Source organism: Microcaecilia unicolor, chromosome 6 (assembly GCF_901765095.1).
Source record: "Microcaecilia unicolor chromosome 6, aMicUni1.1, whole genome shotgun sequence".
NCBI lineage: Eukaryota > Metazoa > Chordata > Amphibia > Gymnophiona > Siphonopidae > Microcaecilia > Microcaecilia unicolor.
Window position 1 is genome coordinate 210,958,871 of NC_044036.1, and position 23,827 is coordinate 210,982,697.

General features: G+C 46.2%; 1 protein-coding gene across 1 annotated transcript in view; it reads left to right on the plus strand.

Moving 5' to 3' along the window:
• LOC115471985 (histone acetyltransferase KAT2A-like) overlaps nucleotides 1–23,827 on the plus strand; it is a 754,860-nt gene that overhangs the window by 95,218 nt on the left and 635,815 nt on the right. The window contains 2 exon segments of the mRNA XM_030205993.1: nucleotides 11,282–11,371; nucleotides 19,472–19,653. Coding sequence (XP_030061853.1) covers nucleotides 11,282–11,371; nucleotides 19,472–19,653 — 272 coding nt within the window.

Here is a 23,827-nt window from a genome sequence, read left to right on the forward strand (position 1 = left end):
CTGGATGTTGAGAGCTGAGAAGTTGCCTCCTTGGGTCTTTCAGAGGGTGTCTCCTGAGTCTTGCTTGCTTCCAGAAAAGATTTCACGAAAAAGTGTTATTCTTTCAAATGGAGGAGGCTTGCCGTCTGGTGTGACAGCAAGGCCCTAGATCCTTTTTCTTGTCCTACATGGACCCTGCTTGAATACCTTCTACACTTATCAGAGTCTGGTCTCAAGACCAACTCCGTAAGAGTTCACCTTAGTGCAATTAGTGCTTATCATCAACGTGTAGAGGGTAAGCCTATCTCTGGACAGCCTTTAGTTGTTCGCTTCATGAGAGGTTTGCTTTTGTCAAAGCCCCTGTCAAACCTCCACCAGTGTCATGGGATCTCAACGTCGTTCTCACCCAGCTGATGAAAGCTCCTTTTGAGCCACTGAATTCCTGCCATCTGAAGTACTTGACCTGGAAGGTCATTTTCTTGGTGGCTGTTACTTCAGCTCTTACAGTCAGAGAGCTCCAAGCCCTGGTAGTGCATGCACCTTATATCAAGTTTCATCATAACAGAGTAGTCCTCCGAACTCACCCTAAGTTCTTGCCGAAGGTGGTGTCGGAGTTCCATCTGAACCAGTCAATTTTCTTGCCAATATTTTTTCCCCATCCTCATACCTGCCCTAGTGAAGACAAGTTGCACACCTTGGACTGTAAGAGAGCATTGGCCTTTTACGTGGAGCGGACAAAGCCCTATAGACAGACCGCCCAATTGTTTGCTTCTTTCGATCCCAACAGGAGGGGAGTCGCCATCGGAAAACGCACAATCTCCAATTGGCTAGCGGATTGCATATCCTTTACTTACGCCCAAGCTGGGTTGACTTTGGAGGGCCATGTCACGGCTCATAATGTCAGAGCCATGGCTGCATCAGTGGCTCATCTGAAGTCAGCTTCTATTGAAGAGATTTGCAAGGCTGCGACGTGGTCATCAGTCCACACATTCACATCTCACTACTGCCTACAGCAGGATACCCGACGCGACAGTCGGTTTGGGCAGTCGGTGTTACAGAATCTGTTTGGAGTTTAGAATCCAACTCCACCCTCCTAGGCCCATTTCTATTCTGTTCCAGGCTGCACTCTCACTGAGTTGTTTGTTTTCAGGTCAATCTCAGTTATGTCCTCGCCATTGCGAGGCCCAGTTGACCAATGCTCATTGTTTTGAGTGAGCCTGGCTGCTAGGGATACCCCAATTGTGAGAACAAGCAGCCTGCTTGTCCTTGGAGAAAGTGAAGATACATAACTGTAGCAGGTATTCTCCGAGGACAGCAGGCTGATTGTTCTCACAAACCCACCCACCTCCCCTTTGGAGTTCTAATTCTCTGGTTGTTTTTTTATTAAACTGATGATGTCATGCTCGTGGCGCGGGCGGGAAGCTGTTCGCGCTTGCGCGGTGCGCTCTGCCTGCGCGCCGGAGCATTCTAGAGAGTTTTTTGTTTTGCTTTAGAGATTTTGCGGGTCTCCTGGGCCGTCGCGGACGATGGCCAATCATGAGAACAATCAGCCTGCTGTCCTCGGAGAATACCTGCTACAGGTATGTATCTTCACTGTATCTGCAAGGGGCAGTCACATGGGTAGAGCATGGGTGGGACATGAGCATGATTTTTACTTATGCACACAACTTATAGCATACTAGAAATGCATGTACTGCGTGGAGGGGCATAATCGAATGGGGACGACCATCTCTAAGGGCGCCCATCTCTAAGGACGTCCCGGGAAAGAGGCGGGGAAACCGCTATTATCGAAACAAGATGGGTGTCCATCTTCCGTTTCGATAATACGGTCGGGGACGCCCAAATCTCAACATTTAGGTCGACCTTAGAGATGGTCGTCCTTAGAGATGGTTGTCCCCGGTTTTCGGCAATAATGGAAACCGAGGACATCCATCTCAAAAACCACCAAATCCAAAGCATTTGGTCGTGGGAGGAGCAGCATTCGTAGTGCACTGGTCCCCCTGACATGCCAGGACACCAACCGGTCACCCTAGGGGGCACTGCAGTGGACTTCAGAAATTGCTCCCAGGTGCATAGCTCCCTCACCTTCAGTGCTGAGCCCCTCAACCCCCCTCCCCCCAAAACCCACTCCCCACAACTGTACACCGCTACCATAGCCCTAAGGGGTGAAGGGGGGCACCTACATGTGGGTACAGTGGGTTTCAGGTGGGTTTTGAAGGGCTCACATTTACCAACACAAGTGTAACAGGTTGGGGGGGATGGGACTGTTGTCTGCCTGCCTGAAGTGCACTGCACCCAGTAAAACTGCTCCAGGGACCTGCATACTGCTGTCAGGGAGCTGGGTATGACATCTGAGGCTGGCAAAAAAAATTAAGTTTTTTTTTTTTTTTTAGGGTGGGATGGGGTTGGTGACAACTGGGGGAGTAAGGGGAGGTCACCCCTGATTCCCTCCGGTGGTCATCTGGTCAGTTTGGCACCTTTTTGAGGCTTGGTCATGAAAACAAATGGACCAAGTAAAGTCGACCAAATGCTCGTCAGGGACGCCGTTCTTTTTTCCATTATCGGCTGAGGACTCCCATCTCAACCACGCCCCTGGGACCTTTGGTTGTCCCCGTGACGGAAAGTAGTTGAGGGCGCCCAAAATCGGCTTTCGATTATGCCGATTTGGGTGACCCTGAGAGAAGGACGCCCATCTCTCGATTTGTGTCAAAAGATGGGCAACCTTTCGAAAATGCCCCTGATAGTGAACCTAGGTGTTCCATCTTACGACTGCAATAGACCTGGTGTAAGTAGGCATGCCTAAATGTATTCGAATCTTGGTGTCAATATGCTGTTATAGAATTGGCACTCAATGCACTGGGGTCCCTAATTTGAGGCACCAAGTTACAGAATATATACGATAAGGGATGCAGCTAGCAGTAGATAAATTTTGGATTTTGAAACAAGCTTTTTAGAACTGTCAGTTGAGTACTTATCTTGGGTACTAATTATTGGGGATTAAAAGCATGACCTCTGATTTATTGAAACCTGCTTGTAGACAACTTAAAAAAAGTCCATATAACACCGAACGCAGAAGACCCATATCAAACAATTCAAGTCGGCTACGTCAATGTCAGATCCGTGACAAATAAAACAATAATAATAACAGACTGGATCACGTCAGAGAAACTCGATCTAGTTTTCATCACTGAAATTTGGATCCATAACCAAGAGGACCCAATCATCTTAAACCTTTGTCCTCCAGGATACAAAATCACTCACTGGACCAGAAAAGAAAAGAGAGGAGGGGGTATAGCGCTCATATACCGATCTCACCTCACTATTGAAACCATTGCCGAATCTGTAACAACCCACCTTGAAATAGCCTCAATCAGAATCCACCACACTACCCTGCTCGACCACCTAAATTGTGTCCTGTTTTACAGACCTCCATGCAACTGGAATGAAAGCCAAGCAGACTTCATGGACTTCGTCTCAAACACATGTGTATCCAACTCCAATATACTACTATTAGGAGACATTAACCTTCACCTAGAAGGCCCAAACTCTACAAATGCACGAGACTGTAAGGATTTCCTTCAATTATGCGATCTAACATGGCCGCACATGCAAACAACCCACACGAAGGGCCATACACTTGACCTCATCTCATACAAACTATCCACTGACCAGAACCTAACCATAACACAAACCAGATGAACAGATAAACCATGGACAAACCAGTATAAATTAAACCTATCCCTAAAATGGCGGGAAAAAAGGCTCTCTCCACACACGAGAACACACAACCCACACCACGAGAGGCCAAATAGACCCGGTTACTTTCTGCCAACAGATATACAATAGCGACTGGACAACACAAATGGACTCCATTCACTATCTCTCAATCTGGGACAAAAGATGCAGACACATACTAGACGCAATAGCACCCCTACAAACAAGAACCTCACACAGACACAACTCGATACTATGGTTCAACGAAGAATTGAAAAAATTAAAAACACAATCAAGGAGACTAGAATGCGCATGGAAAAGAATAAAAGATGAACACACACTCAACGCATGGAAACAAATACAAAGGAAATACAAATATGCAATAAGACAGACCAAAAAGGTCATATTACAAAATCAAAATCGGGCCGGACTACAACAACATGAAGAAACTATACCATCTCGTGAACAAATTACTAGACACAACACCAGTCATCACAACCAACACCGACATCCTATCTGTAGACAACCTTGCTAAATATTTCAACGAAAAAATTATTAATCTACGCAAAACCCTACCTCTGGACAACACGCATATAGAAAACTTCATAAATGGGCTGGACCCCACCCCTGGTGATACCCGGCGGACCGATTATGGACAAACTTTGTTCTCCTCAGCACCGACATAGTTAGGCGATTAAAAAATACTCCAAAAGCCATTGTCAATTGGACATCTGCCCCAGCTACCTAATACAATCTGCCTCCCACCGCTTCATAACAGATCTCGCATCCCATCTAAATTTCATGCTTCAGCGGGGTATTTTCCCTAAAGAAAAAGGCAACATCCTGCTCACCCCAATACCAAAAGACACCAAGAAAAAAAACAAATGACATCACCAACTACCGCCCAGTAGCATCTATCCCATTAGTAGTCAAACTTATGGAAGGACTGGTGACCAAACAACTCAACGATTACATAAACAAATTCACTATACTACATGAGTCTCAATCAGGATTCCGACCCCAACATAGCACTGAAACAGTACTACTCAGTCTCCTATCCAGATTCAAACAGGAGATAGCAATAGGCAAAAGCATTCTCCTCCTTCAATTTGACATGTCCAGTGCGTTCGACATGGTTAAACATAACATATTGCTAAGACTCCTAGACTATTTCGGAATTGGTGGTAACACTCTCAACTGGATCAAGGGCTTTCTAACCACCAGAACATACTAAGTGAAATCAAGCACCAACATATTGTCACCCTGGAAACCAGACTGTGGATTACCACAAGGATCACCACTATCACCGATCCTTTTCAACCTCATGATGGTCCCATAAGCCAAAGCCTTATCCACACAAGGCCTTAATCCATTCATTTACGCTGATGACATCACACTATACATCCCCTACAAGCATGATTTAGCAGAAATCACCAATAAAATCAAGCTCAGCTTAAACATCATGAACTCATGGGCAAACGCATTCCAACTAAAACTCAACACAGAAAAAACACACTGTCTCATCATCTCATCCCAATACAACACATACAAACCCACAAACATTAACACCCCAGGATACACCCTCCCTATTAAAGACAGCCTGAAAATTCTTGGAGTAACAATCGACCGAAACCTCCAACTAGAGTCCCAAGCTAAACTCACCATAAAGAAAATGTTCCTCTCAATGTGGAAACTAAAATGTGTGAAACCATTCTTCCTGAGGGAAATATTTCGCAACCTGGTACAGTCAATGGTACTAAGCCACGCAGAGTATTGTAACGGAATCTATGTGGAATGGAAAGAACAAATCATAAAGAAACTTCAAACCGCCCAAACCACAGGAGCACGGCTAATATATGGAAAACGCATTTTGACAGCGCCAAACCACTCCGAGAAAAACTGCACTGGCTTCCAATTAAGGAACACCGCATTCAAAATCTGCACGACAGTTCACAAAATCATTTACGGCGAGGTACTGGGATACAAGACAGACCTTATCGATCTACCACTTAAAAACACCATAAAATCAGCACGATCATACCTAAACCTCCACTACCCAAACAGCAAAGGGCTCAAATATAAATCAACGTATGCATCCAGCTTTTCCTACCTGAGCGCACAATTGTGGAACGCACTACCAAAAACAGTAAAAACCACACTCGACCACATGAATTTCCGGAAAGCACTGAAAACAGAACTGTTCAGAAGGGCATACCCCACCGACCCAACATAAAACCTGGACATTTGCGACGCAACGTAACCAAATATCGTAACGGACTTATCCTAAATCTTCCTTTCCCTCACTAAGTTCTCCCCAATTGTCTTTTACCATACACGTATCTCACTGTACCATAATATCACTTTGATATTACTTGCAACTTGTATTTGTTCACACCGGAATCGGTTAACGCCGATTACAGTACTAGGTAAGCCACATTGAGCCTGCAAAGAGGTGGGAAAATGTGGGATACAAATGCAACAAATGAATAAATAAAGTATTGTGACCATAATGAAAGCTAGTTTGGGGAGGAGTTGAGGAGCCTCCTTCCCTATACCCGCTCTTTTGTCATCCCTGTGCAGTTTATATCTCTCTTCTTTTTTTTTTTTTCCCCCTGTTGTCTCAATGCTTGAGTTTGACTTAATTAGTTTTCTGATTTCTGTTAATAAAGCTGAAGAGTAGTTGGTCAAACAGATGGAAGGTTGTATTGTTATCAGGCTAAAGAGTTAGCAGCTCTCCTCTGTTTTCTTTGCAGTAAGGATGGCATACGTAGACAGCTTAATGCCTAGCCAGCTCTCTCTCTCTTTCTTTTTTTTTTTTTTTTTAACCCAGTGTAACACTGCTGTTTTCCTAGATGACCTGTGAAAGTTAATTATAAGCATTTTGAGTTAGTCTAATATTTTATTTACCATATTTACTGCATTATCTGAAAGTCTAAGTGATGCTGCAGGCTCTTTTTTGGACAACATTCAACCCCAGAATAATAAAAACGTCCTTTTTTTTGCCGTGCTTCACTCAGCTGAGAGACCAGGAAGTCTCTGAGCCAATCACAGCGTGTTTAGCTGGCTGACCACGTTGTGATTGCTAAACACGCTGTGATTGGCTCAGGGACTTCCAGGTCTCAGCTGAGTGAAGCAGTGCCAAAAAAGATGTTTTATTATTGCAAAGGTGGAAGGCGACCAAAATGGGCGCCCATCCAAAAAAAAAACAAAAAAAACGTCTGTTTTGGCCCCCTTAATAATAAAAACGTCTTTTTTGGCAGTGCTTCACTCAGCTGAGACCTGGAAGTCTCTGAGCCAATCACAACGCGTTCAGCCGAGCTAAACATGCTGTGATTGGCTCAGAGACTTCCAGGTCTCTCAGCTGAGTGAAGCATGGCCAAAAACGACGTTTTTATTATTCCGGGGTCCAAAAAAGAGCCTGCAGCATCGGAGCCTGTTTGATTTTTTTATTTTTATTTTATATAGTGAAGAATGTCCATAAAGGACGCTCCTGATGAGCACTGGGCTGTTTTTTGGGTGGAGCACTCCCATAATGGCCATCCATGATGAGCACTTGGCCGTTTTTGCCCCCCCCCCCCCCCCCCCCCCCCCCCCCCCCCCGATTTTTTATTATTTTTTTACAATTTATGAAGTTTTCGAATCCTGCGCAGCCCCAACGAGAGAGGTACAGACCTCTCGTTAGATTTTCCACCGTTTTCCGGCATTAAGGCAATCTGAAAAGGTTAGTGCATCTCATCACAATAGGGGTTTCTACACAATGTGCTCATCTGCATTCCGTTTTCATTAGCTGCACCCATCGTCGGAAAAAAGTATTTAGTGCATGCCAGGGTTTACTACTTGCTCGTTAAGGGCTTGTTAAGTTTAGTGCATCTGGCCCTAAGTCACAAACTGCTTGGGACAGGGTGAGGGCTCAGAGACTGGTGGGGAGAAACACGGATGGCAGCTGTGCAGTTAACCTCCTCTCATTCTCTAATACCTTCTTTCCTAACATAGTACAAGGGGAGGTTCAGAGACTGGTGAGAACAGGGTAGGGAAGAAAGTATTGGGGTCACTACCTCACCAGGGGAACTCTCCCCAAAAAGGGCAGGAAACTGAATTTCAATATGCCCTTGAAAAGAAGGCTGTGTTTTGACAGGAAAACGATGAAAGTCAAATGACAGGCACTTGCTAGATTGATAGAAACAACTAATCAAGAAAATCAACCTAAAAAAATTGATCGGAAAAGAAAGGTTAGTGCTAGGTAGGGATCCAGTCTCCACATTTTCTGATTTAAGGGAGTATTAAACTCAGTGTTAGTCACCCTTTCTCACACACCCCTTCTCAAAACACCCCACTGACACTCACCCATTCTCACACATCCCACTCACACTCATCCATTCTAATACAGCACTCAGCAAAACAACCCCACTCACACATAACAGAATAGCACACCCCCATTCAATTTCATCTGTTCTCACACACCCCTCAGTAAAACACCTCCATTCACACTCACCCATTCTTACACACCCCTCAGCAAAACACTCACTTTCAGTCATTCTGACACACCCCTTGCACTAGACGTCAAACAAAATGTAACAACCATCAAAAACGAGTTAAAAATATATACTTATACAGTGTTATCACACACAAATAAACCTTGCTTATCTCAGTTACAAAGTACTAACCTATCGCTGGGCAATGCCAGCGGGGACAGCTAGTTTATAATAAAATCGAACAAATAAATATGTAAAAACAAAATCTACATAAAAACTAATAATCTAAAATATATAACTAACATAAAGCTGCATTTAAGACTGTAATAAAATTCACAAATTAACCATTTTCTTTGAATGACTATTTGTAAAAATAGGTACATAAGTACATAAGTACATAAGTAGTGCCATACTGGGAAAGACCAAAGGTCCATCTAGCCCAGCATCCTGTCACCGACAGTGGCCAATCCAGGTCAAGGGCACCTGGCACGCTCCCCAAACGTAAAAACATTCCAGACAAGTTATACCTAAAAATGCGGAATTTTTCCAAGTCCATTTAATAGCGGTCTATGGACTTGTCCTTTAGGAATCTATCTAACCCCTTTTTAAACTCCGTCAAGCTAACCGCCCGTACCACGTTCTCCGGCAACGAATTCCAGAGTCTAATTACACGTTGGGTGAAGAAAAATTTTCTCCGATTCGTTTTAAATTTACCACACTGTAGCTTCAACTCATGCCCTCTAGTCCTATTATTTTTGGATAGCGTGAACAGTCGCTTCACATCCACCCGATCCATTCCACTCATTATTTTATACACTTCTATCATATCTCCCCTCAGCCGTCTCTTCTCCCAGCTGAAAAGCCCTACCCTTCTCAGCCTCTCTTCATAGGAAAGTCGTCCCATCCCCACTATCATTTTCGTCGCCCTTCGCTGTACCTTTTCCAATTCTACTATATCTTTTTTGAGATACGGAGACCAGTACTGAACACAATACTCCAGGTGCGGTCGCACCATGGAGCGATACAACGGCATTATAACATCCGCACACCTGGACTCCATACCCTTCCTAATAACACCCAACATTCTATTTGCTTTCCTAGCCGCAGCAGCACACTGAGCAGAAGGTTTCAGCGTATCATCGACGACGACACCCAGATCCCTTTCTTGATCCGTAACTCCTAACGCGGAACCTTGCAAGACGTAGCTATAATTCGGGTTCCTCTTACCCACATGCATCACTTTGCACTTGTCAACATTGAACTTCATCTGCCACTTGCACGCCCATTCTCCCAGTCTCGCAAGGTCCTCCTGTAATCGTTCACATTCCTCCTGCGACTTGACGACCCTGAATAATTTTGTGTCATCGGCGAATTTAATTACCTCACTAGTTATTCCCATCTCTAGGTCATTTATAAATACATTAAAAAGCAACGGACCCAGCACAGACCCCTGCGGGACCCCACTAACTACCCTCCTCCACTGAGAATACTGGCCACGCAATCCTACTCTCTGCTTCCTATCTTTCAACCAGTTCTTAATCCATAATAATACCCTACCTCCGATTCCATGACTCTGCAATTTCTTCAGGAGTCTTTCGTGCGGCACTTTGAAAATCCAGATATACAATATCAACCGGCTCCCCATTGTCCACATGTTTGCTTACCCCCTCAAAAAAATGCATTAGATTGGTGAGGCAAGACTTCCCTTCACTAAATCCGTGCTGACTTTGTCTCATCAGTCCATGTTTTTGTATATGCTCTGCAATTTTATTCTTAATAATAGCCTCCACCATCTTGCCCGGCACCGACGTCAGACTCACCGGTCTATAATTTCCCGGATCTCCTCTGGAACCCTTCTTAAAAATCGGAGTAACATTGGCTACCCTCCAGTCTTCCGGTACTACACTCGATTTTAGGGACAGATTGCATATTTCTAACAGTAGCTCCGCAAGTTCATTTTTTAGTTCTATTATACTCTGGATGAATACCATCAGGTCCCGGTGATTTACTACTCTTCAGCTTGCTGAACTGACCCATTACATCCTCCAAGGTTACAGAGAATTTGTTTAGTTTCTCCGACTCCCCCGCTTCAAATATTCTTTCCGGCACCGGTGTCCCCCCCAAATCCTCCTCGGTGAAGACCGAAGCAAAGAATTCATTTAATTTCTCCGCTACGGCTTTGTCCTCCTTGATCGCCCCTTTAACACCATTTTCGTCCAGCGGCCCAACCGACTCTTTGGCCGGTTTCCTGCTTTTAATGTATCTAAAAAATTTTTACTATGTATTTTTGCTTCCAACGCTAATTTCTTCTCAAAGTCCTTTTTTTGCCCTCCTTATCTCCGCTTTGCATTTGGCTTGGCATTCCTTATGATCTATCCTGTTACTTTCAGTTGGTTCTCTTCTCCACTTTCTGAAGGATTGTTTTTTGGCTCTAATGATTTCCTTTATCTTACTGTTTAGCCACGCCGGCTGACGTTTAGTCTTTTTTCCCTTTTTTCTAATACGTGGAATATATTTGTCCTGAACCTCCAGGATGGTGTTTTTAAACAGCATCCACGCCTGATGCAAGTTTTTTACATCAGTCTTAAGTCTTAAGACTTTTGCAAAAAATTGATCATGATGGAACCTTTCTTAATTCAGATGGTGGTGAATTCCACAACAGAGGCCAAGTAATTCCAAATAGAATATCTTCTTGAATTAAAGAAAAAGGACGGTACATTCACATCTAAGAATCTAGCATTCATAGGTCTTGGCATTCAAGAAGGTTTATACATTATTTAAACTGTGTTGTATATAGTTTTAACACCCTTGTCCAGATTCATTAAAGGTGGCACTAAACATTCAAAGTGCACTGACTTTACTATTGTTCTTAAACGCTGCGTATGCCTTGTAGCGCTATAGAAATGCTAAATAGTAGTAGTAGTAAACTAAAAGACTGGACAAACACAGAAAACACAATGTTTGCTTAAGTGTTTACTCTTAAAACATATTGTCAAGTATGAATACAATGCAGGCTCATTACTGTTAATTAACCTTTCTCACTGCCCAATTTATATTTTAAATGAGGTTTTTAACTTGTATCGTGTGTGTGTATGTGTGTTTGGTTTTTTTTTTAGCTTCTGCGGAAATGCATTTTGCAGATGAGCTGCCCTATCGTAGAAGGCTCCCTTGGAAGTCCTCCATTTGAGAAACCTAATATTGAACAGGTAGTTCTACCAGTAGGAAACTGAACCTTAAATACTGTAATTAATGCTTTTGTTATAATGCAGCTCTTTAACTGTACACTGATTTGGGTAACTTTATTGCCATGACCGGCTACCAAAGAAACAGTATGGTCTTTAAAGAAAAGCGCAGAATCCTGTAGCCCTTGTGCTCTTGTGGGAGTGCATTATACTACTCAGGTGCTGAGAGTGCCTTATTTTGCTATATCACTGTCCTTATTGTTCTCATTTTAAATCCAGATATTAGTGCTATTATCCATGTAGCAGTGCCATTATCCATGTATGCAGTGGTATGATTATACCAGTAGTATAGCAACCATATCGGCACTAACCTGGTCCCAGAGAGAAGGGGACAAGACTTCAGTCAGTGACCTCTATCAAAATTGTCCGTCGTGAGAATTTTATCTTGGACACTTAGGAAATTGAATATTCTCTGAGGACAAGCAGGACTGAGAATTTCCACTCATGCGTAATGTCACTGACAGAGACTGTTGCAGGCCTTCTAAGTTGTGCAAGAATCCTCCAACTGCATTGCTGGCAGTGGGGGGTTCTTTTTCACTATTACATTTTCAATGGCAAGAGATAGTCAAGTTCTGCAGGATTCTAGAGGACATGACTGTCCTTAGCAATTGAAAATATAAAATACAATATTGAAGCAGCACCCTCAACTGGCAGCAGTGTGGTTGGAGGACTCCTAATCAGCTTAGAGAGAACAGTGCTCACCACTCATGCATGCCTTTTCCCATCTGCTGCTGTCTTGTAGGATGAGCAGGAAGAAAGTGTAAGTAACCTCTCTCCGCCTGCTCATCCTAGACTCAGCAGGCTTTCTCGCTCTTGTCCCAGATAACAGAGGGCCCTTAAGTCTGTCTGCATCACATGTTAGAAAAGAGACAGATGAGGGGAGATATGATTGAGGTCTACAAAATCCTGATTGGTGTAGAACGAGTAGAAGTAAATTGATTTTTTTTACTCGTTCCAAAAGTGCAAAGACTAGGGGACACTAGAGGAAGTTACATAGAAATACTTTTAAAACAAATAGGAAGAAATATTTTTTCACTCAACAAATAGTCAAGCTTTGGAACTCGCCGGAGGATGTGGTAACAATGGTTAGCGTATCTGGGTTTAAAAAAGATTTGGACAAATTCCTGGAGGAAAAGTCCATAGTTTGCTGTTGAGACAGACATGGAAGCAACTGCTTGCCCTGGGATTTGTAGTATGGAGTGTTGCAATGATTTGGATTTCTGCTAGGAACTTGTGACCTGGCTTGGCCACTGTTTGGAAAACAGGATACTGGGCTAGATGTACCATTGGTCTGACCCTGTATGGCTACTCTTATGTTATGTTCTTATGTTCACATACGGCTCTCATGGATTTCTACTTCCCAAATGCATCACTTTGCACTTCTTTGCATTAAAGTTTAATGCATTTTTCCATATCATCAAGCAGATCAATCCATAGACTTGTGGGTTGTGTCCATCTACCAGCAGGTGGAGATAGAGAGCAATCTTTTGCCTCTCTATATGTGGTCATGTGCTACCAGAAAAGCCTCAGTATTCTCTCTATCTAGCAGGTGTGTGGTCACACGCAGCTACTCTGGCTTGGTCTCCACGCCTATTTACTTAGGCTTTGTTGAGTACCTGGGGTTGAGGGCTCTTCGTGAGCAAGTGCAAACCTGGTGGTGCCAGGTCCCTCCCTTTCTCCCCCCTCCCGCTGGCTCCGTTAAAAAAACAAAACATAACAATCTTGAAGCAGAAAAGATTTTACTGCAGCTGCTCACTGGGACACAATTCGTTGCAGCTCGGAGCAAGAAGCAGGTAATTTGACCTTTTCCTAGTGGGCAGGGGGTTCCCCCAACGTTTCCCTCGTGGATCATGGCGTCGGATGGTAAGGGCGTGAAAAAGCGCTCCCCGGACCGCGATCGCGCGGCTAGTGGGGAGGCGCGGGGATCGGAGGCAGAGAAGCCCTTTTTGGGCGCCCTTCCGGACTTTGCTGATTTTAGCTGGTTTTTCCTCCACTGGGGCGTCGGCGGCCTTTCCCGCCTTAGGCGCTCATCCCCCGATGTCTGCCCTCCCGACGTCGGCGGCCCATGCAGCTCGGATGGCCTCTGGTATGGCTGCCTTTGAGTTGGGCGGCGGTAAGAAAATGGCGAAGTTTAAGCGCCATGCTTCCCGCGCGGCTCCTTCGCACAGTAACGCGCCGGACACCATTTTGGATGCGCAGCGCGCCTCTCCCCGCTCTATGGAGTGGAGGTTGAGAGTTCTTCTAGGTCTGTGGCCCAGTTTGCAGAGGTGGACAAACAGGGGGGTTTCTCTCCCGAGTTTATTTTGTTGCTGCATCAGGCCTTTCAACTGCATAACGCTGCTCCTGCTCCCCTGTCAGATAAGGGGGATGAGGCTTCCCTGATCAAGCGCCCTCGGTTGGATCTTCAGGTCTTGGGGGACTCTGTCTCCTCTGATGTAGATGAGGGCAGCGTTTCTGAGTTCTCCCAAAGGTCCCTTGGGTATTCTTTGGAGGAGGCTGATCCTCACCCTGATGGGGGACATGACCCCTCTGCAGCGCGGCTTTTTCGCTCAGAGGAATTGCCTAACCTGTTAGTTCAGGCTACGAGTATCTTGAGTATTTCCTCTGGAGGAAGGCCCTCCTTTAGCCTCAGCGGGTTCCGCTATTATGTTGGGAACCAAGCGCCCTTCCAGGACCTTCCACATCCATGAAGCCATGAAAACTCTAATTTCGGCTCAATGGGATTCTCCTGAGGCGAGCCTCAAGGTAACCAGGGCCATGACTCATCTGTACCCTCTGCCAGAGGGTGAACAGGAGGCCTTGCGCTGGCGGCAGTGGTCTCTCTAATCACTGCTGTGACAAAAAAGACGGCTTTACCGGTGGAAGTTGGCTCTGCCCTTAAGGATTCACAGGACAGGAAATTGGAAGCGGCCTTAAAGTTAGCTTTTGAAGCGGCCGCCTTGAGTTTGCAGGCCTCTGTTTGCGGCTCCTATGTGGCCAGGGCATGCCTGATGGTGGTGCAGCGGGCCTCCCCCTCGGATCCTTCCTTGAGGGCGGATTGGCTGGTCCTGGAGTCGGGCTTGGCTTACTTGGCAGACTTGCTGTATGATGTTTTGAGAGCCTCGGCAAAGGTATGTCTCAGACAGTCTCTGCCCGTCAATGGCTATGGCTTAAGCATTGGTCAGCTGACCATGCCTCCAAATCCCGCTTAGCCAAGTTGCCTTTTAAGGGCAAGCTGCTCTTCGGGGATGAGCTGGACAAGATCGTGATGGATCTCGGCAGTTCTAAAGGCAAGAGGTTGCCGGAGGTCAAGGCAAGGGCCAGCAGTGCTCGCCCTGGCTCCTCTAAGGGCCGTTTTCAAGAAGCCCGTCAGTATCGTCCGGGCAAGTCGGGCTCCTCCTCCTCCTTCAAGCAGAGGTTCTCCCCGAAGGTGCATTCCTTTCGCAGAGACCGCAGCTCAGGAGGTTCTTCCTCCAGTCCTCCCCCAGGGTCTCGTACCCAATGACGGGGCCCTGGTCCATGACCCAGAGCAGATAGGAGGAAGGCTGTCCTCTTTTCTGGGCGAGTGGACCAGGGTAACCTCAGACGCTTGGGTTCTAGAAGTCATCAGAGACGGCTACAAGTTGGAGGTCCCTGAGAGACGGGGTCGTGAACTCTCCCTGCAAGTCTCCCCTCAGAGTGGCAGCAGTTCAGCAGACTCTGGACAACTTGCTGCACCTTGGGGCGGTGGTCCCAGTGCCCATAGAGCAGCGTGGCACAGGACGTTACTCCATTTACTTTGTGGTGCCAAAGAAAGGAGGCTCTTCTCGGCCTATTCTCGACCTCAAGGGAGTCAATCAGGCCTTGCAAATACGGCATTTCCGTTATGGAGATACTCCGCTCCGTGATTTGCTGCGGTACAAGAAGGAGAATTCCTGGCATCCTTGGACATCAAGGAAGCTTATCTGTACATTCCCATCTGGCCGCCTCATCAGCGCTTCCTGTGCTTTGCAGTTCTGGGCCGGCACTTCCAGTTCAGAGCCCTCCCGTTCGGGTTGGCTACGGCTCCGCGGACCTTCTCCAAAGTGATGGTGGTCATTGCGGCTTATCTCCGCAAGGAAGGAGTGCAAGTCCATCCCTACCTGGACGACTGGCTGATTCGAGCTCCCTCCTTTGCAGAGTGTGGGAGAGCGACGGACAGGGTCATTGCTCTTCTGAGCTCCCTGGGATGGATCATCAACTGGGAGAAAAGTCAGCTGCGCCCGACTCAGTCCCTGGAGTATCTGGGTGTTTGGTTCGACACCCAAGTGGGCAGAGTGTTCCTGCCGGACAACCGGAGCCTCAAGCTTCAGGCCAAGGTGGGCCAGTTCCTAGCCTCCTCAGCTCCTCGGGCTTGGGATTATGTGCAACTGTTGGGCTCCATGATGGCCACGATGGAGGTAGTGCCCTGGGCCAGGGCCTATATGAGGCCACTACGCACTCTTTCTGCGGCGCTGGTCTCCGGTTGTGGAGGATTACGCAGTTCGCCTCCCCTGAAACCGGCTGGTGAGAAGGGCGCTAAGTTGGTGGATGCTGTCAGGAACAAGTTGTCAGCCGGTATGCCTCTCATGTCCCCGGAGTGGATTGTGTGTTACGATGGACGCCTGCTTGACGGGCTGGGGAGCCCACTGCCTGGGAAGGACAACGCAGGGGATATGGTTGCCGGCGGAGGCGAAGTGGTCCATCAACCTCTTGGAACTTCGGATCATTCGGTTGGTGCTTCAAGCGTTTCTTCAGGTACTGATACTGAGGTCAGTTCGAATCCTGTCAGACAATGCCACGGCCGTGGCCTATGTCAATCGCCAGGGATGGTTACCAGGAGCGCCCCACATTAGCCAGGGACGGCCATGAAGTTATGCCAGTGGGCAGAGGCGAATCTGGACCAGCTGTCGGCGGCTCACATTGCGGGAGTCCTGAATGTCGAGGTGGACTTTCTTAGTCGCCATACCTTGGATCCCGGAGAGTGGCAACTGTCTGCTCGGGTGTTCTTGGAGATCACGAAGCGCTGGGGCATGCCGACCTTGTATGTGATGGCGACCTCGGCCAATTGCCAAGTGCCGCGGTTCTTCAGCAGAGGACAGGACCCTCGATCTCTGGGGGTTCGATGCTCTTCTCCAGCAGTGGCCAGTACAGGAGATTCTCTGTTTGTCCGCCTTGGCCTATGCTGGGCAGAATTCTCGGCCGGGTGGCAAAAACCACCAGGCCGGGTGGTCCTGGTGGGTCTAGACTGGCCCAAATGCCCTTGGTATGCGGACCTGATCCGGCTTTCTGTAGACAGTCCTCTGTGGCTTCCAGCGGAGCGGGGCCTCTTACATCAGGGTCCCGTGGTGATGGAGGATCCCTCCCCCTTTGGTCTTACAGCCTGGCTCTTGAGCGGAAGCGGCTGAAGAAGAAGGGCTTCTCGGACAAGGTCATCGCCACTATGCTGAGAGCACAGAAGCGCTCTACTTGTACTACGTACGCTAGGGTATGGCGTACCTTTGTATCATGGTGCGAGGCAGGATCCCTGTCGCCCTTCACGGCGCCAATTGATTCAGTGTTGGCGTTCCTGCAAGAAGGTCTGGAGAACGGCCTGTCGCTCAGCTCTCTTAAGGTCCAGGTAGCGGCTCTAGCTTGCTTCAGGAGTCGCCTGAAGGGTGCTTCCCTGGCTTCCCAGCCAGATGTGGTGCGTTTTCTCAAAGGGGTTACTCACCTACGCCCTCCTCTGCACTTGATAGTGCCTACGTGGAATCTCAATCTGGTGCTGCAGGCCTTGCAGAAGGCGCTCTTTGAGCCATTATCGCAGCTGTCTCTGAAGGACCTGATGTTGAAAGTGGTCTTTTTGGTGGGCAATCGCTTCAAGCCAGGAGGGTTTCCGAGCTCCAGGCAGCTCTCGTGTAGAGAGCCGTTCCTGCGGTTCACGGAGGCCAGGAGTGTCTGTACGCCCAGTGCCTTCCTTCCTGCCCAAGATTGTTTCTCGCTTCCATGTGAATCAGCAGCTTTGTCTACCCTCCTTCCGTAGGGAGGATTATCCAGAGGAGTATCGTGCTCTCAGATGCCTGGATGTTAGACGAGTTATCATCAGATACTTGGAAGTGACCAACGATTTCCGGAAGTCGGATCACCTGTCGTGCTGTTCGCAGGCCCCCGTAGGGGTCGCAGGCATCTAAACCTACTCTGGCACGTTGGGTCAAGGGAAACGATGGTCGGCTTATGTGGCCGCAGGAAAGGTGCCGCCTATCCAGCTGAAGGCTCATTCTACTAGAGCACAGGCGGCTTCGATGGCAGAGTCCGGGTCCGTTTCCTTGGAGGAGATTTACAGATCGGAGACTTGGGCGTTGGCTCATACCTTCTCACGGATTATCGCTTGGACGTGGCAGCACGGGCCGAGGCCCAGTTGGAGCTTCAGTGTTGCGTTCTGGGATTTCCATGTCCCGCCCTGGGGGAGTACTGCCTTGGGTACATACCACCAGTCTATGGATTGATCTGCTTGATGATATAGAAGGTAAATATGTATCATACCTGATAATTTTCTTTCCATTAATCATAGACAGATCAATCTATAGTCCCTCCCAGATATCTGTACTGTTTGTTCTAGTTCAGTATATTTCAGGTTCAAGTTTAGACTTCAGTTCCTGTCAGGAGGACTTCGAGTTCAAGTTCTTCCACTTGGATTTCCCTGGAGTTGGGACGACTTTGTGTTACAGTGAACTGCTGCTGCTTTCCCCCCGTTTCAACGGTGGTTGGATTCATAACTAAATTATGCCAGTGCTCCTTCCCGCTTCGTGCGGTAGTAGGGTAGCTTTGTTTCCCTCTCGCTTTAGTGGTGATGGGTTAAGCCAGCTCCTCCCGCGGTTTGCTGGTAGCAGGACATAGAACATAGTAGATGACGGCAGAAAAAGACCTGCATGGTCCATCCAGTCTGCCCAACAAGATAAATTTATATGTGCTACTTTTGTGTATACCCTACCTTGATTTGTATCTGTCCTCTTAAGGGTACAGACCGTATAAGTCTGCCCAGCACTGTCCCCGCCTCCCAACCACCAGCCTCGCCTCCCACCCCTCCGGATCTGTCCACGACAGCATAAGTCTGCCCAGGCATTATCCCCGCCTCCCAACCACCAGCCCCGCCTCCCACCACCGGCTCTGGCACAGACCGTATAAGTCTGCCCAGCACTATCCCCGCTTCCCAACCACCAGTCCCGCCTCCCACCACCAGCTCTGGCACAGACCATATGTCTGCTCAGCACTATCCCCGCCTCCCAACCACCAGCCCTGCCTCCCACCACCGGCTCTGCCACCCCGCTTCCCAACCACCAGTCCCGCCTCCCACCACCAGCTCTGGCACAGACCATATGTCTGCTCAGCACTATCCCCGCCTCCCAACCACCAGCCCTGCCTCCCACCACCGGCTCTGCCACCCATGCCAGTTCCCCCCGCGTTGGTGGGTGTGGGTGCCCCCCCTCCCCCCCGCTTCGGCGGTGGTTGGGTGGCGGAGTGTCCCTTTGTGGGTGTAATTCTCTATGTTTGGTGATTCCTGCGGATGGAGCTTTGATATCGACTATACTGAGGATTTCCTGGTAGCACATGACCACATATAGAGAGGCAAAAGATTGCTCTCTATCTCCACCTGCTGGTAGATGGACACAACCCACCAGTCTATGGATTGATCTGCTATGATTAATGGAAAGAAAATTATCAGGTATGATACGTAATTTTACTATACTCACCAATGAAGTTTTCTTCCCCTTAGCAGGTCCTCTCAGTATCCCTTCAGGAGGTTCTCCCCATAGTAACCTGATTTTTGAATGTCCGGTGAGATGGGTATATTTCAGAGGTCATCAGATTGGCTTTAATGAGGGAGGGAGTGACTATTACTTCATAGGTGGCCCTTGATAGGAGCAGTTCTTCAGTGTTAGATATCTAGTCATGTTATATTATTCTTAGTTGGTTTTTTTTTTTTTTTTTTGGAGGTGGGAGAGGGATACAAAATGGGTAAGGACAGACAACAAGTAAAGCAGGTACCCATTCCTGTTAGTAAAATGTTTTATTTTTCCATTGTGTTTTTGTATGTTTTTTTCTCTGTAGGGCGTTTTGAATTTTATACAGTACAAATTTAGTCACCTGCCACCAAAGGAGAGACAAACCATGAATGAACTTTCTAAAATGTTCTTGCTTTGCTTGAATTACTGGAAGCTGGAGACCCCATCCCAATTCAGACAAAGGTCACTGAACGATGATGTTGCTACTTACAAAGTCAATTATACCAGGTACATTTTAACATCTCATTCTAATAGTTACCATTTGTATAGTGACATTGAGAGTACCCAGAGCTGTATAGGTATATGCCAGGTATTGCAAAAAAAAAAAAAAAACCCACAAAAAAAATCATATACTAGTTTGTTGAAGGTGATAGATAAATATAAATAAATTATACAATAAAATTTGTATAATTGATTTTGTTTTAATATTTATTTGAACTGGTGTAGGGTTTTGCTATTTTTTGTTAGACACATGTAAGACAGAGTCCTTGCACTATGGAGCTACAGTCTAGTCAGGATAAAAAGACATTTGCAATAAAAGGTTTCAGGAAATGAACTTTTTAATTTTCTTTTACATTAAGGATAGTTAAATAGAAAACACTAAAACTTAAAAGATCCAGGATTTAAGGTATAAAAGGAACCTTAAGAGTGAAGATTTCTAGCCAGAAAAGGAGCATGGTGTACCAACTAGAAAGCTGTTCGAGGTATACAGCTAGGCAAGGTTGAAAGTGTAAAAATTATTTCTTAGAAACAGAAAATGATGGCAAGTACAGACTATACAGTCATCCAGTCTTTCCATCCACACCAACTACTAAGCTCTAAAATACCTTCCTCTTCCTTGAAGATCCTCTGTACTTGTCCAGTGCTTTTTTAAAATTCAGATACAGTGCTAGTCTCCTCCATTATTGCCAGGAGCGTTCCATGTATCCACCACATGTTCTTTAAAGAAATATTTGTTTAGATTGCTCCTGAATACATCCCTTTTCACCTTCATCCTATAACCCTTCAATTCAGAACTTCCTTTCAACTGAAAGAGGTCTACCTCCACGGTGCCTTCTAAGCAGAGTGGGAGTCCTCCACCAACAGTTCTGCTGTTTACTATCATGTTTTCAGTAGTGAAGGCCAGGCAAGCTCTGCAGGAGTCCAGGAAACCTGCCTGCTCCTAGCAATTGAAAACACAGTATTAAAGCACCATCCTTCACTAGCAGAAATGCAGTTGGAGGACTCCCGCTTAGCTTACAGAGAACACTGCTTGCCTCCTGTGAATTAATACCACAGAGGTGTAAATATCTCTATCATATCTATTCTCTCCCATCTTTCTTCCAAAGAATACATATTGAGATCTTTTGTCTATCCCCATCTGCTTTATGATTGACCACGAACCATTTTAATGGAAGAGAATGGTACAGACCATGTTAATGAAAAATAACAGTATAGGGCAGCCTACTTCATAAATAGAGATCACAGGAAGGGTTGTGAGAGGAATAAGAGGAGGTAATGAGCTGAAGAGTGAAAGCATAAGGAGGTACAAATGAGAAACTTGATATGGAAGTGGATGAGAAGAAATGTAATAACATAAGATTGGGATGGGTTACATGATTATAATTTTGAAAGATAAAGCTGCTGAGATTCACAGGCAGATGATCAAACCTCGGTGCTATTTTAGATAGCACTCTGGAAATACCGCTCTTCCAATGCCGTAGTAGCACGGTGTTGCGCTATGGCATGATCAGAAATTAATGTATGCAGATATATGCAGCGGTGTAGCGGCGCTTCAGCGTAGTTAAATGAAGCTAAGTAGCTGGGACGCATGCACACTAATCAGACGCGCTAGGCTACGAACAGCATGCATGTGCGTAGGGCTGCTTGTCGTTTGTCTTTGCGTCCTGTCATAAAGCGGGGAATAATCGAACGGCACCGGCCATCTGCAACGGCAGTTGAGGACGTCCTTCCCTGTGAAGGCAGTTGAGGACGTCCAAAATGTGGATGTTTGTGAGAAGGACATCCATGCCTGCTATGCCTCCAACACCTGCTTTATTTATTTGGATTTTGGATCACAAGTAGCAGCAGTGGGATTTGAACCAGCCACCTCTGGATTGCAAGACCAGTGCTTTAACCACTAGGCCACTCTGCCACTCCTCCACTCTACTCCACTCCCTTGAAATTTGGCCATCCCTGTGGGGGGCAGTTGAGGACGTCCAAAATGTTTGAAAGAAGGATGTCCATACCTTCGTTATGCCTCCACTGACACACACATACCTCCCCCCCCCCCCCAGGGGTCTGCATACTGCCCCCCCCCACAAGAATGGCCTAATTTCAAGGGAGTGGAGAGGAGTGGCAGAGTGACCTAGTGGTTAGAGCACTGGTCTTGCAATCCAGAGGTGGCCGATTCAAATCCCACTGCTGCTACTTGTGATCCAAAATCCAAATAAATAAAAAGGGTGTCGGAAGCATAGCAAAGGCATGGATGTCCTTCTCACAGGAACATCCACATTTTGGACGTCCTCAACTGCCGTCGCAGGGAAGGATGTCCTCAACTGCCGTCGCAGGGAAGGAGGCATAGCGAAGAATATACTTTAAAAAAAAAGACAAAAGTTTTTGAAGTTTTTTTTTCGGAGTGGGACCTGTGCCACAAGAACGCCAGCTAGGACCTGGCATTATTCTGCGGCGCTGTTTTTCAGCATAGCGGCGTTCAGCACCTCTGTTCATGAGGTACTAGCTTTCGATCATCCAGGAGGAACACGAAATGACCTTATTTACATGAGATTGACTACATTTAAATGTCATGTGTGCAAGTGCCTGGCGCACTTGCAGTTTATGGCGGTAACCACGTTGATCATTCCACGTTGTTAAAAGCGTGCGCAAAAATGGCACTAATGGGCTTGCGCGCTCGCGTTGACTTTTGATCATCCCCCTGTCAGTCAGACTAGTGAATATAGGTGGTTCAGTGATGAGATTGAAGTCACAGTAGGAGATGATTGGATAATGGTTTTGTTAGTATGAAGAAAGAAAGGGATAGATTTTGAAGTGGTAGGATAGAACAGGCACACTAACCACTTCAAGGGACGTATGCAAACTTTTTTTTTTCCAGATTGCTCCTCCTCCAAATTATGCATCTGGTAACCACTTAATTACCTCCCAAGGCACAATTATCTTTAAATTTGTACTCTTGTCATATTGAAAATCTTGAGAAATATCACTATTTCTATGCATTCACACTCCATGGTTACTTCCCTGATGGAGCCTATGTGCTTGAGTTCTCCTTTAGCTCAGAGAAATGAGTCTGAGTAGGGGTTTCCATTTTTCTACACAGTGCCGCCTCCCTCCAATCTAGATCACCTCCCTAGGGTTTTAGATAGATAAAGCTATAATTTTCTAATTGACTATTTAAATAAACTAACTGGGAAAACCTGCTGGGCCCAGTTCAGGGCTGACAGTTGCTCTTTCTATCAAAGCGGCAGAAGCATCTTCTTTTCCAGCAGCAATATTATTTGGTAGAGCACAATTCCCGCAGAACCAGAACAGTTGCTCTTCCCCTACCCCTCCAATTTCAGAAATTACACTTCTTTTAGTCAGCCATGAGTGGTCCAAAAGCAGTTAAACTGTCCTTTAGGCAAGTGTTTACCTGCCCATGTGAACCTAGAAATAGACTAAAAAGAAAACTTCTTAGAAGGCTTCTCAGCTTCAGGGAGACCAGGGAGTTGAACACACAGGTCACAGCATTGGGGGGCTGATACAAAAGCTAGCGCAGACGGGTAGCATGCACTTAGTGTGACATCTGTGCACACGTTTCTGGATCCATGATGTGGAAAGGATTTTGCTTAGAAGCTATGCCTGCATAAAACCTTGCATATGACACCAGTTCATGGCATATTAAAATGAAGGGTATTCAGGCTATTTAGTTGTTCCACCCCAGTGTAGAAAAATGTGCAGAAAACCTTTAGGGCAAATACAATACGAATTTGAATGCCAGGTCTGAGAAACCATAGAAGCAGTAGCATCTGTGAGGATATAATCTAACAATTCTGTGCATAGGTCTGAGCAGAAAAGGTTCTCTACATATACATATATACATATATATATATACATATATACATATATATATATATATATATATATATATATATATATATATATATATATATATATATATATATTTACATAAATACATAAGTATTGCCATGGAATTCGCTCGGAGGAGGGAAAGGTGAGTAGTGGTGTGCCTCAAGGATCGGTGCTGGGACCAATTCTGTTCAATATATTTGTGAGTGACATTGCCGAAGGGTTAGAAGGTAAAGTTTGCCTATTTGCGGATGATACTAAGATCTGTAATAGAGTGGACACCCGGGAGGGAGTGGAAAACATGAAAAAGGATCCGAGGAAGCTAGAAGAATGGTCTAAG